Source organism: Rhinopithecus roxellana, chromosome 15, assembly GCF_007565055.1.
Source record: "Rhinopithecus roxellana isolate Shanxi Qingling chromosome 15, ASM756505v1, whole genome shotgun sequence".
Lineage (NCBI taxonomy): Eukaryota > Metazoa > Chordata > Mammalia > Primates > Cercopithecidae > Rhinopithecus > Rhinopithecus roxellana.
In genome coordinates this window covers 17,294,143-17,312,152 of record NC_044563.1, presented here as the reverse complement: position 1 = coordinate 17,312,152, position 18,010 = coordinate 17,294,143, and the positions used below count along the sequence as shown (strand labels likewise).

At 55.0% G+C, this 18,010-nt stretch overlaps 1 protein-coding gene across 15 annotated transcripts in view; it reads right to left on the bottom strand.

Annotated features, from left to right (window-relative positions):
• DGKZ (diacylglycerol kinase zeta) overlaps positions 1–16,563 on the bottom strand; it is a 48,757-nt gene extending 32,194 nt beyond the window's left edge. For 7 of the 15 annotated variants that reach the window (XR_004053546.1, XM_030917557.1, XM_030917558.1 and 4 more), the window contains exon 1: positions 3,045–3,246. Coding sequence is in view for 13 of the 15 variants with exons in the window: in XM_030917557.1 (XP_030773417.1) it covers positions 3,045–3,220 (176 nt within the window). In the remaining 2 variants the exon portion in view is untranslated. Of the gene's footprint in view, positions 1–810; positions 1,216–3,040; positions 3,367–15,983 lie in introns of those variants that run through there. The other 8 variants (XM_030917563.1, XM_030917564.1, XM_010371061.2 and 5 more) reach the window with 6 other exon arrangements.
• Between the last annotated feature and the right edge of the window lie 1,447 nt (positions 16,564–18,010).

Sequence of the window (18,010 nt, the reverse complement as noted above, 5' to 3'; positions counted from 1 at the left end):
GTCACAGGCACAAGATGGTGACATTTGGAGTGCTGCGGGAGGGGGCAAGATGAAGCTTGAACAGCCAGCACAGATACCAGACTCCAGCCACCTCATCCCTTTCCTAGCATAGGCTGGAAGAGGGCAGAGGGAGACATGCTGCCTGCCTAGCAGAGGGATGGGCTGGGGTCTCTCCGCTAAATAAGAGCAAGGTAGGGCAGATGATCAGGCACCCCCAACCCCTAGGAAAGGCTTAACATGTTGAACAATTAAACCAGTGACCAGAGCTTGGGGACAAGCCATGTGTAGTGACGGTGTCAACGGGGCTACGTTCTGCAGATGCCACACAGTGGTGGTAGGCAACCGGTTCCCACGAAAGTCCAAAGGACGGTGTGATCCCCATCTCAGTGGTGCCAGGAGGCGCAGAGAGGCCCTGTTCTATCCGTGCCAAGAAGGTGTGGGTGACCAGTCCTGGGGGCCCTACCTCCTTGTGCCGGGAAGGCTGGGGTGATTCCATCTGCCTGCTGGAGGGTTGGGAGCCGACCCTGCCACGGTACTACACATGAGGAGCACTAGACTGCCAGTGCCAGGGAATTACCCCCCACCCGGTGACACTGCCAAGCCGACCGATCCCGCCCGTGTCCCGGCCCTGGGGGATGACCCTTAGTGGGTGACCACGCCAAGACGGCTCGTGCCGCCGGTGCCAGCGTCTCCCCGACTCGGTGTCAGTACCGAAGTGGCCCAGACCTCCAGTGGCCGAGGAATGTCCCCCGGTGCGGGCGCGGTAACCTGCCGGTGCCTCGGTGCCTGCCCCGCCGCCGCCCCGCTCACCTGTGCCCGAAGAGCCGCAGCCCCGGGAAGCGCCGCTTGTTGAGTCGCCGCGGCGCCTTGTCCGGCTCGGGACCGGCGTCGCGCTCGGAGCCGCTGGACGAGGCAGAAGCCGACTCGGAGTCGCTGCTCCGGGCCTCGGGGCTGCCGTCCCGCGGCTCCATTCGGCCCTAGCCCCGGCCGGCGGCGGGCCCGCGGGAGACGCCCATGCCGGGCCGGCGGCCGGGGCTCAGCACGCCCGCTCCGCGCCGCCCGCCACCGCCATGGCGCGCGCTCGCTCCGCCCGCCCCGCGCCGCGCGCACCCGCGCCCCACACCCAGGTGCCCGAGAAGCGGCTGCCGCCGCCGCTCCAGGAAGTGCCGCCAGCCGCGGCCGCAGGACCCCGCATAGCTGGCCGGGCCGCTGCCTGCCCGCCGCCGAGCACGCCCCCTCCGCCGCGCGGTGGCACCGGGCCCGCAGCGCCCTCTGCCGGACGCCCGCTGCGCCGCAGCCCGCTGGGGCGGCCCGAGGGGCGGGGCGGCGAACGGGCGGGGCAGCAGAAAGCCCTGCCCCCAGCCCGGCCCGGCCCGCCTGGATAGGACTGAATCTCCCGGCCTAGCACACTCGCGTTGCGCGCGCTCAGATGCTCAGTCTTTACTCCTCCGATCCCCCCGCTACCAAACAACTGCACGCTCACATGTGTACACCCGCGAGGGCTGCTGTCACCGCTTACCCTCCGTTCTTGCACACCCTGTGCCTACTCATAACCACTCACAATCTCCACCCATGCCCCCTTGGCTCCCCCAAATCGCACTCAGGGAAACAAAAGTCACACAGTGCTCCCCATGCACGCAGAGCAAACACATCCCTTAAACAATTATGCCCACTCATTACTCAAACGAACACTTCCCACCCCAGCCTCTCACATTCAGTGACCAAAGTCACTTAATGACTTGCACACACACCAACAAAGAACTCACAAGTTTCTCCTACAAAGTCATCCTTCCACAGCTATTCACAATGGTTTCCAACCTTCTCACCCATGCCCAACACATCGCATTTTCCTGCTATAGATCTCATATGCTACGGGAACCACCTGCACAGCCCTTACACACTCACAAATACTCACACAGAAGGACAACAGGTACCACACTCCCATTCACAAGCACACACGCCCACACAAAACACACACCTTTCTCCTACATGCAGATGCCCCCAGGACAATGGTTACTGGTTGCCACATCCCTCACATATATATGTGTGTGTATGCACACACACTCCCATCCAGAAATATACCTCACATGCACACACAAAGACACTCCCCAATGCAGCCAAGGTCGTCCCCCTCCAGAAATGACAGCAATTAGAACCCAAGCAGTCACCTGTGGGGGCACAGCCATCACACACACCTGGGCTGTTTCTGATGGCCCCCGCAGGGCTGACAAAGGGAGGCCAGGAGCTGGGAAGCATGGTCTTCCACCTCCCCAAACCCTACCACCCTGCTGCCCGCACCAGCTGCCCACTATTTCTGTGTGCATGCCTCTCTGCCAAGCCACATCCTGTGTCACCTTCACTTTCATCCTCCCCATCCTCAACCTATTGGGTTCTGGCAGCCTATTTTCCAGCCTTAGTCAGCCACAAATAGCCAGTGCTTGGGGCTGTGACCTGCGGGCAAGCCTGTGATTTTGAGGAAAAACCAGCACCCCGAGGGCCAGAACCCTCTCCCAGTTTCCTGCAAGTTGGGAGAAGGTCTGATCAGGGAGGTGGGGCTCCAGCCCTCCAGCCAGCAACTGGTGACAGGGTGGCCAGGAGGAGGGCAGATCAATCCCCAAGTGTGCCTGGTAACTGGCCTCTGGGGTGGATGGGTCTCTTTGGGGAAGTTTCCCAATGGCTCTTACTCCAAGCTCTGAGAGAAGAGATCAGAGGCAACTGAAGACCCCACTGAGTCTCCACAAGGCCTTGCAGCTGGGTCAGAAATCTCCAGCATCCAGTGCCACACTCCTGGGGGGGGGGGGGGCTCCTCTTCCCGGATCCCCCCACTGATAGCTTGCTCAACTCCTGGCCTCTCTCGAGTTCAGTTCCCCCACAGTCCAAACATCCCTGTACCCTGCCAATAGCTCCTTTGCCCTGCTCTGTGCCTCTGCAGAGTGCTGGATGACAGATGAGTGACCCTACTTCTGTCAACCCCCATCTCAGATAAAAGGCTCATAGAGGGACAGAGGTCCCATGCCCACTCCCAGGCTACCCCTTGTACCTACTGTGTCTGGGGTGCCTCTGGTGGGATCTGTGGCACGTCCCAGGAGCGGTAGCGCCACATCTGCCTCAGTGCCCCCGACCGCTCCCCTTCTTCCGTCCCCAGCACCTCCACTGGGCCCAGAGCTGAGGCCTCATTGCAGCTTCCCCCGGCGCTGTGGCCAGCCCCCAGTGCGCTCATCCTGCCCGGCGACTCTCTTCCTCTTTCGGCACTTCCTGACGGGGGTGGGGTCGGGGGCGGGGGGGCCTGCTAGAGGCCGCTGGCCGCCCAAGCTGAGGACCACAGGCTCAGGGCTCATAGGCGCCTTCCGCTGGCTGGGGCCAGCTGCCGCGAAGAGTTGCACAGGAAAGCAAGGGGCAGGTGGGGACAAGCCCAGCCCAGCAGCCAGGAGGCAGCCACGGGGCTTGCTTGGGCTGGAATCTGCACCTGGGCTCCTGTCTGGTTTTCTTCTCCATTTAACCTGTCTGATTTTCAACTGTTGGTCCTGCTGAGGTCTCCCACTTTATGACAATTACCAGGTACAATGGCTGGGTGTGCCCAGCCCTCAAAGAGCGCTCTCTTCCTAGCACTTCTGTGTGCAGCATACCATCTTACATGGGACTGGGCATACAGGATGGTGGTGTAGAGAAATGAGCAATGAGGATGGAGCCTGGAGACATAGGCATGTGTCCTGTTCTGCCTCTTACCAGCTCTGTGTGGCCTGAATCAGGTCATAAACCTCTCAGAGTCCTCTACATAGCTTTTGGGACGAGGTAGGTTATAAACAAACTAATGAATACATGTGTCAGGGAGCTTTTCTGAGTCTCAGTTTTTCTCATCTGTGAAGTGGAGTAATAGGCCAGGCATTTTTGCCCACACCTGTAATCCCAACACTTTGGGAGGCCGAGGTGGGCAGATCACCTGAACTCAGGAGTTCAAGACCAGTCTGGCCAACATGGTGAAACCCCATCTCTACTAAAAATACAAGAAATTAGCCGGGCGTGGTGGCAGGCGCCTGTAGTCCCAGCTACTCCGGAGGCTGAGGCAGGAGAATGGCGTGAACCCGGGAGGCGGAGCTTGCAGTGAGCTGAGATCCGGCCACTGCACTCCAGCCTGGGTGACAGAGACTCCGTCTCAAAAAAAAAAAAAAAAAAAAATACAAAAATGAGCCCATGGTGGTGGCAGGCGTGTGTAATCACAGCTACTTGGGAGGCTGAGGCAGGAGAATTGCTTGAACCTAGGAGGTGGAGGTTGCGATGAGCCGAGATCGTGCCATTGCCCTCTAGCCTGGGCGACAAGAGTGAGACACTGTCTCAAGAAAAAAAAAAAAAAAAAAGGAGTAATAATTGAGCTCATGGTGTTATCTGAGGAATAAAGAAGAGATAGGAAGGTTTACAAATTAATTCATTCAATAAATACTTATTGAATGCCTTCTGTGCATCAGGTACCATATCAGAGAGCATAGCTCTAAAAACAAGTAAGCAGGGCTCTATCCTCACAGAGCTTAGATTCTAGTGGGGAAGACATTCAGGAAACAATCTACGTACGATGTAATGTCAGCTAACAAGATGTGCCATAAAGATTGGGAGGCTGAGGCGGGTGCTTTACTTGAGGTCAGGAGTTTGAGACTAGCCTGGCCAACATGGTGAAACCCCCTGTCTACTAAAAGTATAAAAATTAGCTGGGCATAGTGGTGGGCACCTGTAATCCCAGCTACTCTGGAGGCTGAGACAGGAGAATAGTTTGAATTCGGGAGGCGGAGTTTGCAGTGAGCTGAAATCACACCCCTGCACTCTAGCCTGGGCAACGGAGTGAGACTCTGTCTCAAAAAAAAAAAAGATGTGCTAATGTGCTATAAAGAAAAATGAAGCCAAAAGGAACAGAGAAGAGTGATGAGAGTGGCTTAGGCTGGGGGATCAGGGGATCAGGGAGGGCCTCTCTGGGGAGTTGGTATTTGAGAGCAGACCTGAATGAATGGGGAGTGTGAGCTATGTGACTTACCTGGGAGAATAGCATTCTAGGTGGAAGTGGAGTCAGAGCAAAGGCACAGAACAAGGAATGTACTTGTGTCTGGAGAACCGCAAAAAGGTCAGCGTGGCCAGCGAACAGGGAGCCAGGGGGGCTGTGTTAGGAGCTGGAAAGATCTCCAGAGGCCAAACTGTGCTGGAGTTTGAGGCCATTGTGAGGATTTGGTGAATACATAGTACAGCATATAGTCACTCTTTATTCTTAGGACTGGTTCTAGGAAAGAAACTGTACCTTCCTCAAGCATTCTTTAATCACCCCGCTCTATAACTAGTTCTTTAGTTGTATATGTGTTTGTTACTGTGAATTTCTTGAGGACAGAAACAGCGTCAGTTCAGTTCAATAAACATTTATCCTACAGAACCCTTCAAGATGCCATCCCGACCCTTGTAAACCTCCATCTGGTGGTGTAGTCACCTTTGTGTCCCTCATGACGGGGACATAATATTTTTCACTAAATATTTGTTTAATAAATGCATGCTATGCAATTAATAATTAATACTCAGTAATCATAAAACAATGGCTAATATTTCCTGAACATTACTGTGCCAAAAATCTTACTGAATATGTAATGTAGCTCTTTGAATCCTCTTAATGACTCTAGGAGGAAGATCTTGTTATTTTCCTCTGTTTTTGCTCTTTTTGTTGTTTGTTTTTTTTTGAGACTGAGCCTCACTCTGTCACCCAGGCTGGAGTGTAGTGGCGTGACCTCGGCTTACTACATCCTCTGCCTCCCAGGTTCAAGCGATTCCTGTGCCTCAGCCTCCTGAGTAGCTGGGATTACAGGCGTGCACTACCACACCCAGCTAATTTTTGTAATTTTAGTAGAGATGGGGTTTCACCATGTTGACCAGGCTGATTTTGAATTCCTGACCTCAAGTGATCTGCCTGCCTTGGCCTCCCAAAGTGCTGGGATTACAGGCGTCAGCCACCGATCCTGGCCTTATTCTCCTCCTTTTACAGATGGTGAAATCAAGGCACAGAGCTGCTAAGCTTACCTGTCTAAGGTCACCCAGCTGGTAAGTGGTGGAGGTGAGAATCTAGCCCCAGAATCTGTGCTCTTAAATAAAACATCCTATTGCTGCTCTAAGGTAGGGGATATGGCCATGTAATGCCCCCAAGGCTCAGTCCCCACTTTTCCACAGTTTCCCCTCCAACCCATTATCTCTGAATTCCTCAAGATGGGTCCTATATGCTGTGGCCTCATTGAAGACTCTGTCCACCAGGCCAAGTTCTATTCTGGAAGGAGTCTGTGCAGGGCCCTGCCTTCCTCTTGCAGGCATTTTGCAAGTAGCTCGAGCAGTTAAACAGAGGAAATGGGGCTGGGCTTGTTTTCCATCTAAGGCGTCTGGCAGCCCTGGAGAAGCAGAGAGCAGGAAATGGGGCTCCTGGAGGGGAAGCAGGCAGGCTGGAGGCTTCGAGAAGCAGGGCAGTCCTGACTGTGAGACTAGGGCCACCTTGAGCTAGCACTCCTTGGTGCTGTCAATGTCATCTCTGCTTTCCAGGTTGGGTGGGGAGGACAAGGTTGGAAGGGACAGGTGCACGGGACTAGGGAGGATGCCCTTGGCAGTTCCTAGGACATGTGCCAGGCCTGGGAAGCTGGGGACCCCTCAGAACCCACCCAGGTACACACAGGAAGAAGAATCTGGGTAAGAAAATTATTCTGGGCTTTGTTGAGGCCCCAGAGGATGGTGTTCTACTTTCTGTGGCCTGGATGAGCAGGTGGGAGCTGGGGAAAAGAAATGTACCAGGGCACTGAACACTCAACCCACGACCTGGACACCCTCTGCTGTCAAAACCCGCCCAGCCAGCCTCCTTGGCCTGACCTTCGCGGCTCCTTATGCTCTCTGGCTGCTCTTGCTTTTCTGCCTCTTTGTCCAGGCTTTCCCTGCAGAGATTTTCTCTCGGCTCATGCCATGCTGGTGCCTGCCTCATAGTAGATGCTAAATGAACCTTCCCTCCCCCCCATTTTCACATTCCCTTCACATGTGGCCCTGACCCCTGCCATTCCTTTTGCCTATGTTGCACTCCTAGTTTGTCTTCCCTGGGTATTTGGCCAATCACGTTCTCCATTCTTCAGACCCAGCCCAGGCAGCAAAAGTGGGAAGGTAGAAAGAGCCCCAGACACGGAGTCCATTGGTTCACACTCCAGCCCTTGCTGTGCGACTATGGGCCAGTCATTACCCTCTCTGCGTTGGACCAGATGATTTCTAAGATCTGCTCTAGGTCTGACAATTTCATTTGAATCTTCTTTCCTGATTTCACAGTTTTTGCTCATTCATTCCTTCATTCATTTGTATGACAAACATTTCATAAATATCTACCAAGTGTCAAACACTTCTCCTGAACTGGCATTCCACCCCACCTGCTGATCCCTTACCTATGATGCACACTTTTGTTCCTAATGATATTCCTGTATCATTTGACTTTTTGTGCACTTAGTTTTGCTTCCTTACAAGATTCTTGAACCCTATGTTGCTCCTAGCTCAGTGCTGGGTACATGAGTCTGTGCTCAGTGACTTCCTATGGAAGTTGCCATGGGTTGAATACAGGTGTTCAGAGGCTGGGCAGAGGGAGGGTTTCTTGTTTGCATAAGTGGCCATGGTGAGACATGGAGGGTTTGGAGACAGAGCCTTGCTCTGTTGCCCTGGCTGGAGTGCGGTGGCATGATCTCAGCTCACTGCAACCTCCGTCTCTCAGGTTCAAGCGATTCTCCTGCTTCAGCCTCCTAAGTAGCTGGGAATACAAGCATGTCCCACCACACCTGGCTAATTTTCGTATTTTTAGTAGAGACAGGGTTTCGCCATGTTGCCCAGGCTGATCTCGTACTCCTGGCCTCAAGTGATCGGCCCACCTTGGCCTTCCAACGTGCTGGGATTACAGGCATGAGCCACCATGCCTGTCCTACAAGGATTTTGAAGTCTAAGTGCCTGCCTCCCCAGCAGCTATGCCTGTGATCCGGGCACCTGCTAAAGCCCTTGGGAATAGCCCAAAGCCTGGGATCACCTGCTGATCACTGGCCCCTGCCGAAGTGCTGGGCCTCTGCCCCCGCAGAGGAGACAGATATATCTGAGCCGGGTTGCAGGTGCTGCTGGCTAGTGACAGATGGACATTTGATTAGGTTCCTTCTGGGCAGCTTCATGAAAGTCATGAGCAGGAGGAAACCTGGAGGAGGGTCTGGAGACCCTCTCCGGCTGAGGCAAGAGAGCTACAGACACAGCACTGGTGGCCCAGCAGCCAAAGGTGGTCCTTCAAACCACCATCTCTCTTGAAAGCTGTCCTTTGACACCTCCCAAGTTCCTGGATTGGAGGTGAGAGAGGAGCCTGCACAGTTCTCCCCTTACTCTGGGTCAGCTGCATCTGCTCAAAAGAGTTTCCATCTGTACCCAGCCCGGACTACACCAAGCCCCCAGGACACAGTCAGTGTGTCTCCTGCCTTCCAAGCCTCCCACACCCATCTGTAGGGTCATAAGCCCTGACTGCACAGCTACCTTTCAGCCCCCTTTCTGCCTATCCTATTACTGCACCCAGGGATATGTACACTTTGTACAGAGCCACAAGCAAGATCCTTAAGGATGAAAGTCTAGGCCCTTGCAAGCCTGACAGAGTAAAAAGGGCTTTGGAGAGAAACAGATCTCAGTCTGGATCCTGGCTTCACCAGTTACTGGCTCTGTGATCTTAACACATTGCTTAACTTCTGCCAACCTTAGCTCCTCATTTGTAAGCTGCGGCCCAGTGGCCCCCAAAGTACTGCAGTCTCTGATTAGCCTTCTTTTCTAGGCATCTGTAGGCCAAGAGCCTTGGTCAGTCACACTGGAGCCCTGCAGAACCCTAAAGTCCAGTCCCAGTTCCTTCCCCACCCTCTTTGTATGTCACTGAAGAGAGGTTTTCCCCAGTTGGTACTAACCCTTGTCTCTGGCACCCTGGACCCTGGAGGGGCCTTTCTGAAAACTCTGAAAGGCACCAACTGAGGCAAAAATGGGACTCCACGCTAGGCTTCCCCATGCTCAGCCCACAGGCCACCATCTCAGCGGGCCACCAAATAACTTCTTCAAATGCCGTTGATCAAACTGGCCTTCCCAGGTTCCCTCCAAAATGCCCAAGTGGCTGTGACCCTTGGTGTGGGGACTGGGGGACATGGACTGCTGGGGGCACGTCCCAAGCTTCTTGTGCCAAAATGGGGTCAGATAAGACCCTCTCCTTGGATCCCGATCCCTGCACGTTGGCCTTTGAAACAACGTGGCACTGCCCTCTCTGGCCTTTGACTCACTGATCAGCAAGAACTGCAGGTCCTAGAGGGGAGGGAAGGAGTTCCGGGCTGAGCCTGGGCCCCGCCCTTTTCAAAGGAAAGAAAATTGATGGACCCCAGGCTTCCTCTGGCTGTGGTCCCCTCCCGCTGCTCGGCTCAGCTCTCTGCCCCTGGTTTTGCATTGTTAATTCAGGACAGAATGTGATCTCTGGCAGCTCCTTGCTTTATCCTGTTGCTATTTAAATTACAAATCGGCCCCATCTCCCTGTCACTCTTGGGTTATTTTTAGCTTCTGGTAAATAGCCGCAGGGAGAGTTGGATCAGGTGCCCCTCCCTTGAGGAGTCGTGGACCCGCAGCAGCATGCCCACAGCAGGGGGCATCCTCCTCTGCCAGTTGGTGCCCAGTCCCTGCCCCCAGCCCCTCTGCGGGGGTGGATAAGGGGGAGGACCATAGGCCGGGACATGTGCGCATGCTCAGCCTTTGCTTTTAGTCTCTGTTAAACTTTACCACCCCCGGGTCCCACCACCATCTGTGGCTTGGGGCCAGGCTCCGTGTCGACACCTTACAGGGCCTCCAGAACCCACGAAGAGGTCCAGCTGCACAGGACAAAAGCTCTAACTTGTTTTACCCGTGCTCCGAGTCAGGAACTTGACATCTGGTATCTTCTTGAATCTTCCCAGCCACATTCTTGACAAGGTATCATTGCTCCCATTTTCCGTGTGAGGAAACAGGGTCAGAAGTGAAAGCCTCTTACCCAACTAGGAAGGGGCAGGGCTGGAATTTGAACCCAGGTCTTTCTGACCCAGAAGCCTGTATGCACGGGTATTGCATGCCCTCTCTTGGTGGGATGCGTGTGCCATGGAGTCCCCCCTCCCCGTTGCTATGCTCAGGTTCATTCCGATGCCTCAGTTCTGGTTTCCCATGAGTTTGTCCTGTCCCATCTACTGGATTGGGGCCACATCCAACCTGCTGCTTGTGTTTAGAGGGCCTAGGAGCCAAGAATGCTTTTTTTTTGAGATGGAGTCTCGCTCTATTGCCCAGGCTGGAGTGCGGTGGCGTGATCTCAGCTCACTGCCACCTCCGCCTACCGGGTTCAAGCAATTCTCCTGCCTCAGCCTCCCAAGTATCTGGGATAACAGGTGTCCACCATCACGCCCGGCTAATTTTTGTATTTTTAGTAGAAGCGGGATTTAACCACGTTGGCCAGGCTGGTCTCGAACTCTTGAGCTAGGTGATCCACCTGCCTCGGCCTCCCAAAGTGCTGAGATTACAGGCGGGAGCCACCACGCCCGGCAAGAATGCTTTTTACATTTTTAAATGAGTGGGAAAAAGCAAAAGAATGGTATTGTGTTGCTGAAATTCTATGAAATGTGAAGTTCAGTGTCTATGAATAAAGTTTTAGCAGAACCCTGGCCACTTATTCACTTACATGTCGTCTATGACTGCTTTTGCTCCACAATGGCAGAGTCAAGTGCCCTGCAAAGCCTAAAGTGTCAATACTCACCCTGTATGGGGGAGCATACTTTTGTTAAGGGAAGGGACTGTTTCCCATATTTCCGTCTCAGGCAGAGCTTGGCTCACACCCAGGACACCAAATACAGGCACTGGTTCTTCTTGGAGGCCTTTCTGGGGCCAAAACAGAACTCAGCACAGGGAATCCCTCCACCAGCCGCATCCCAGTGAGTCGTCTCACATTGGACACCCCCTCCCTTCTTTTTTTTTTTTTTTTTTTATTTGTTTGTTTCCTGCCCTGGCCCTTTCTCTTTTTCCTTCGGCTTCTTCACAGGCAAAACCAGTGGTTTCCAAACCTGCTCCACTGTCAAAATTACCTGGGAGAGGTTTTTAGCGTGGAGACATCCAGGTCCAACCCTATATACCTGTAGCAAGGCCTCTAGGGAGAGGGCTTAAGTATCCATTTTAGGCGGGGCGCGGTGGCTCAAGTCTGTAATCCCAGCACTTTGGGAGGCCGAGACGGGCGGATCACGAGGTCAAGAGATCGAGACCATCCTGGCTAACACGATGAAACCCTGTCTCTACTAAAAAAAAAAAAGTACAAAAAACTAGCTGGGCTAAGTGGCAGGCGCCTGTAGTCCCAGCTACTTGAGAGGCTGAGGCAGGAGAATGGCGTAAACCCAGGAGGCGGAGCGTGCAGTGAGCTGAGATCCGGCCACTGCGCTCCAGCCTGGGTGACACAGCCAGACTCCGTCTCAAAAAAAAAAAAAAAAAAAAAATCCATTTTAAGGCTGGGCGCGGTGGCTCATGCCTGTAATTCCAGCACTTTAGGAGGCTGAGGCAGATGCATCACCTGAAGTCAGGAGTTTGAGAACAGCCTGGCCAACATGGCAAAACTCCGTCTCTACTAAAAATACAAAAATTAGCCCCGCGTGGTGACAGGAGTCTGTAGTCCCAGCTACTTGGCAGGCTGAGGCAGGAGAATTGTTTGAACCCAGGAGGCGGCGGTTGCAGTGAGCCAAGATCACGCCATTGCACTCCAGCCTGGGCAACAGAGGAAGACTCCGTCTCAAAAGAAAAAAAAAAAAAACCCATTTTAAAAGAGACCCCCAGGTGATCCAGTTTGGAAACCACTGAGCTTAACTCTGGAGTTGCAAATCCTGCATCTCTGAACTGATCCTTTTAGACCAAGCCCTGCATCCCTTGCCCCACTCTGGCTTTACCTAGCTGGAGCCCGCTCTCCCGTGGTATCTTGAGCCCAACCCTGATCATTTAGGATAAGAGTTATTTTTCCTTCCCTCCAGATGGAGATGCAAGATGTCAGGCGCTACTGCCCTGCCCCCCGCTTTTTTTAGAGACAGAATCTCACTCTATCTCCCAGCCTCTAGTGCAGTGGCGCAATCGTGGCTCACTGCAGCTCGAATTCTTGTGCTTAAGCAATCCTCCCACCTCAACACTCTGAGTAGCTAGGACTACAGACTCGTGCAACCACGCCCAGCTAATTTTAACAAAATCTGTAGAGGCCAGGAGCAGTGGGTCACGCTTGTGATCCCAGCACATTGGGAGGCCAAAGTGGGCGACTGCTTCAGCCCAGGAGTTTGAGACCAGCCTGGCAACATGGCGAAACCCCATTCCTACAAAAAATACCAAAAATTATCCCAGGCATGATAGTGTGTGCCTGTAGTCCCAACTATTCAGGAGGCTGAGGTGGGAGGATCACCTGAGTCAAGGCTGCAGTGAGCCATGATCATGACAGTGCAATCCAGCCTGGGTGACAAAGTGAGACCCTGTCTCTACAGGAAAAAAAAAAAATTTTTTTTCTTTCTTTTTTGTTGAGACAGAGTCTCACTATGTCACTCAGGCTGGTCCCAAATCCCTGGGCTCAAGCGATCCTCCTGCCTTGGCCTCTGAAAGTGCTGGGATTATAGGCATGAGTCACCGTGCCTGGACCTGTCCTGCCCTTTTATGACTTATTGGAAACCAGGACCCATTTAAACCAAACAAGGGCCCACCCCATTCAAGTTCTTCTCTTGCCTACTTTCCTGCCTTCTTGCCCTTCTCCCCTGCCTTTCCAGGTGTCTGAGTTTCTGCTGGCGCACACCCGCCATCTCTCCATCCATCTAAAGAAGCTGCCAGGGTTGCTTCCAACCCATACTGGCACTGGGAGGCGAAGGAAACCTATTTCTGAGAAATCCCCACACCCCTCGAAGTTTCTAATGTCCTGCCAAAGCCCCCGTCCTCACTTACGTCAGAAGCAGCCAGGCCTTCAGCCCGCTTCCGCTTCCACTTCCCACCTTCAGATTTTTTTGCCCCCGCATTTCTGTCTAAAAGCCTTTTCACTCTGGGCTCTGGGAAGGGCTTTCAAGTGCTTTTCTTAGCAACTCCGCACAGCAGGGTGGGAGGGTTAGCTGCCAGCCAGAGCTGCACGGAACTGTGGCACGTGGAGGATGTAAAAAGAGCCACCATGGGCCTGAGCTCCTGCCAGCCCCCGGTCCCCCAGTCCCCACGCCACAGGCCACCCAGGACAGCAGCCACGAGAGAGGGCTTAGCCGGAGAGCACGGTTTGTTCCCCTGGGGTCCCCTGGGCCTGGAAGAGCTGCTGGCTCTTTCCCAGCTTATCTGTCTCTGTCCTTTACCCAGGGGCTCTCCTTGCCTCGATGCCTTGTCCAGCTCTGAGACCGAGAATGGGTTCCTAGACTAACCCTGGGGAGTGAGCAGATGCCCTATCCCTTTCATCTGTCCAAGGGTGACAGTGGAGTCCACCCTGGTGTTGTTTTCTGCCGCCCTCACACAGGTAACCTGGAGGCAGGGGTCAGGGGGACCTCAGTGGGATTACCTGGCATCCTTGGTGATTACAGGCCCCAAGTTGTTTGGGCTGTGGCAGGGCCTCCATTCTGGGGCCACCCCGGGGGATCCCAGCCCTTGCCACTGTGTGCGTGTGTGTGTGTGTGTGTGTGCACGTGTGCAAATTTTTCTATCTCAGCCCTTTAATTATTCAATTATTCTTTGCTCCCTGCCCTCTAAGTCTCTACTCCACTCTGGCCTGCATTTGTGATTTTTTTTTTTTTTTTTTTTTTTTTTTTGAGGCAGAGTCTTGCTCTGTTGCTCAGGTTGGAGTGCAGTGGCACAATCTTGGCTCACTGCAACCTCTGCCACCCGGTTCAAGCAATTCTTCTGCCTCAGCCTCCTGAGTAGCTGGGATTACAGGCACGCGCCACCACGCCCGGCTAATTTTTTTGTGTGTTTTTAGTAGAGGCAGGGTTTCTCCATGTTGGTCAGGCTGGTCTTGAACTGCTGATCTCAGGTGATCCGCCCTCCTTGGTCTCCCAAAGTGCTGGGATTACAGGCATGAGCCACTGCGCCTGGCCTTTTTTTTTTTTTTTTTTTTTTTTTTGATGGAGTCACCCTCTGTCACCAGGCTAGAGTGCAGTGGTGCGATCTTGGCTGGCTGCAACTTCTACCTCCCAGGTTCAAGCGATTCTCCTTCTTTAGGCTCCCGAGTAGCTGGGATTACAAGCGCCTGCCACGACGCCCGGTTAATTTTTGTATATTTAGTAGAGAAGGGGTTTCACCATGTTGGCCAGGCTGGTCTTGAACTCATGACCTCAAGTGATCCTCCTGCCTCGGCCCAAAGTGCTGGGAAAGTGTGGCTTTCCACAAAGTGTGGCTCACAAAGGTGTGAGCCACCGTGCCTAGCCTCCATTTGTGATTTGTCTCTGACCCACAGCTAAGGCAAACCTCGGGGTCATCCCCTTATGTTAAAAGAAAAGAACTGACACCCAGAGAGAAATATTGTCCAGCTCAAGGACACACAAGTCTCTGGCAGAATCAAGAGTAGAAACCAGGTCTTCTGACTCCCAGGCTGACATTTATCCCAGAAGTCTTCATTCTTTGCTGCATCCCCTGTGAGGCCCTCTACACTTCCTCCTGCCCCAGGGGGACATCCATATCTACAGCCAGAGGCATGGGATGGATGATGCACTCCCTGGGCGTGGAGTTCTGGAAGAACTTGGTAATGGAGCCCCATGTACCCACGATTTCTAGTACATCCTGGAAGGTGGAGGTAGGGCCCATGGGACCCTAGCCTGCTTCCCATTTGCTCTGAGCATCTCACTTCTTGGAAAGTCCCCTCCCCTACTGTCCCTTCCTCCCCCAAGTGATGGAGCCCTGATGGCCCCAGAGCCATTAAGAATACTGGGACCTTTCAAGCTCCCAGGGCTGGGCGAGTTCTATGAAACGTCTTCCCAGAAGCCACTGGGAGAACCAGGGCCTCAGACATATCCCAAACGCCCCATGGTTGTAAGCGGACAGGGAACTTGTCCTCTCCAACCAGGCAGATGGCTCTAAGGACCGCAGCTGCCCCAGTGGCCCTGCTAGACTTTCCAGGGGAGATCACTCTGGACCAAGGGCTTGAGAGGGGCAGCAAGTCAAAGTTGAGGCTGTGGTTTGGGAGAGGAAGAGGAAGGTAAGGTGTGTACTGGGCTGTCCCAGCTCCACCCTCTGTGTAACTCTCCCACCCTTGCTCTGAGGGGCAGTCCTCCCTCATTAACGTCCTACCCCAGTCATCAAAATGACCTCTGGGGCCCACTCCAGCTGGCTCCTCCAGGACCCTCTGGGCAGAGGCGGCAGACCAAGAGACTCTGACACTGGCAGAAGACAGTTGAATTAAGAAGATGTTGGGTGGGGGTGGGGAGGTTCCCTCTGCCCCTAGAGGTTGCCAACCAGGGCCTGCTGTGGCACGGGGGTTCAGGAGGGAATTCTGTTCCCCATCTCTGGGCAGCAGGGTCTCCGCCGTGGTGTCAGGGAGCCTCTCAGTCACTTCCACAAGCCCGTGCCTAGCACAGACTTAGCCCACGGGAAAGCTCAGGGTAGACCTGTTGAATGAAGAGGGGGTTCCTCTTTCCCCCAGAAGGGTCAGAGGGCATCTCCTGGTTCTCCCCAGCAGATAGAGGTTTGCTAAGAACAATGTCTTGGCTATTTCCTCTCCTCAGCGCCTGGTACACAGTTCCCTCAGCCGCTGCATAGTGGATGAATAGGGCTTTCACGGCTCAGGCAGAGAAGGAGTCTCAGAAGCTGCCTCCTTCCCACTGTACACGAAAGACAGAGATCCCTCGGCAGTCATCTCTAAACTCCCAGCGCCAGGCAGGCGGCGGGCGCACAATAAACGCTTGTGCAATGACGCCTGCAAGAGGGGTGGTCCCAAGCGCCGCGCTCCCCTCTGCCCGCGTCCTCCTTACCTGTAAGACACCTGCTTTCGTAGGTGCAGCTGTCGGAACCGCTCCTCCACCGGGGGCCCAGCGGCCGTGGCCCGGGGACCCTCGGGCCAGGGCTGCGCGACCTGGGCCTCCTCCCCGCGCCGGCATCGCCGCCGCACCACCTCCTCCTCGGCTGCCCGGCCGCCGCCAGCCCAATCCCTGCGCTGCCCTCCGCCGCCCGGCCCCTCGGCCATCGTGCGGCCGCCTTCCGCCTGCGGCTCCCGCGGCCTTTCGGGGCACCCCGCTCAAGTTCGAGTCTTCGGTCCTCTCGGGCCGGGGGCGCGAGGCGGGGAGGGAGGGGAGCGCAGGGTTCCGCAGGTCCCTAGCGACGCCGACGCTTAGACGACAGGAGCCGCGAGATGCTGGGCGCTGCGCCTAGGAGAGGCCGGCCGGGGTCTTCCTGCGCCCCCCGGGGGCGGGGGTTCCCGGCTGGAGTCGGGGTGCTGCGCTCTGCGCACCGCGGCGTCCCCCGGACGGCTGGAGCCGAGCCGGAGCCTGGGCGGAGAGCGAGCTCCTGCAGCCACCGCTGCTGCCGCGCACCCGAGTGTCACCTTAGAGACACTCGCCAGCCGGTGGGGTCTGGGGGGGAGGGCGCCGCCCCGCCCCGCCCGCCCGCTCAGGGCACGGAGGGAGCGAGCCCGGCCCAGCCCACTGCGGGCACGAACCTAGCTCAGGGCGCAAGACCCTGGGTATGGGGGCCTCCTGGGGCCACCTCTGCGCCCCCGCCCCCGTCCCAGTCCAGGCTGCTCGGCAGCTGCCAATCATCACCCCGCTGCCTGTCACTCAGCTGCTGCGATGTGTCCCCTCCACCCCCACGGCTGCCTGGTCCCTCGCTTTCGGCTTCGGCATTCGCCGCTGCAGCTGGCAGGTTTGGAGCGGGGGCGTGCAGAGGCGGTGACAGCAGCCAACATTAACCCCGTCGGCGCCACCGGAATTTAGACCCAGCTGAGTTTAGGGAAGGGGCACAGGAGAGGGAACATATCCAGGGATACCTTGAATTTGGGGATGGACCCGATGGTGGGTAACACTACCTTCAGGCCTAGAGCTCTTCTGGACCGTGCCTGGAGAGAGCCCCAGATGGGGGTGGTGTCTCCTCAAGGCAGGGAGGCCTGCTAGGACCTGAATTACTGAGGCTTCAGGGTCAGGGTCTCCCAGATTTAATCAACCTGCGGGTCAGGAAAGACTAATGATATATGGGAGAAGCCAACTCCAAAAGGAAAGACTGGAGTTCTCCCTGGGGTCCATCTTGGACTCCCCGTCTTCTCTCCCTCCAAATCCTATGGTTCCTCCTTGCCTCACCTCCTCTTGTCCTTGCAGTATTGGTCAGGTGAACCCTCCATCTGGATTACAGTGAGGCCCTGGTGAACTTCTCTGATGGAACACCTCCTCTTCATGGCCCCAGACTCATCTTTCTGGCCATAGCATCTACTCTTCTCCCGTGGTATTTCATAGCTTCCTCATGCCTATACTTTAGCCTGGCACTCAAGGCCTGCCTTGATCTTCCCCCATCCTGCAGCCCAGTCTTGTCGGTTTTCTCCCACTCATTTATGCTCCTTATTCTGGGAACTTGCATCAGGCCTGTACGGTATCATTTAAGTTGTCCCCTCTGTCTGAAATCTCCTATTGATGTACTTCAAATTCTGAGGCTCTGCTTAAAAGCCTCCTCTTCCAGGAAGTCTCCTTGGATAGCTCCGGCTGAACGACATTCTTTCCTCCCAGACCCCATCGCCCTCTGCATCAGATGTCTAATCTAGTCTGTATCTTTCTTTTCACTGAAGCTGTGACTGTGAGTGTGGGAAGGTGGGAGGGATCAGATTCACAGAGGTAGAGAATGGGCTACAAAGGGAGACAGCTGTGTCATAGCTGCCCTGCCCTTTGCTCAGACTGTCCCCATTGCCTGGAGTATGTCCCCTCCCTGTCCTGCCTATGGAAGACCTGTTAAGTGCCCTTCAAGGCCCATGTCAAGTGCCACCTCCCCCATGAGCCCCTCCCCAGTACTCCAGTACAGA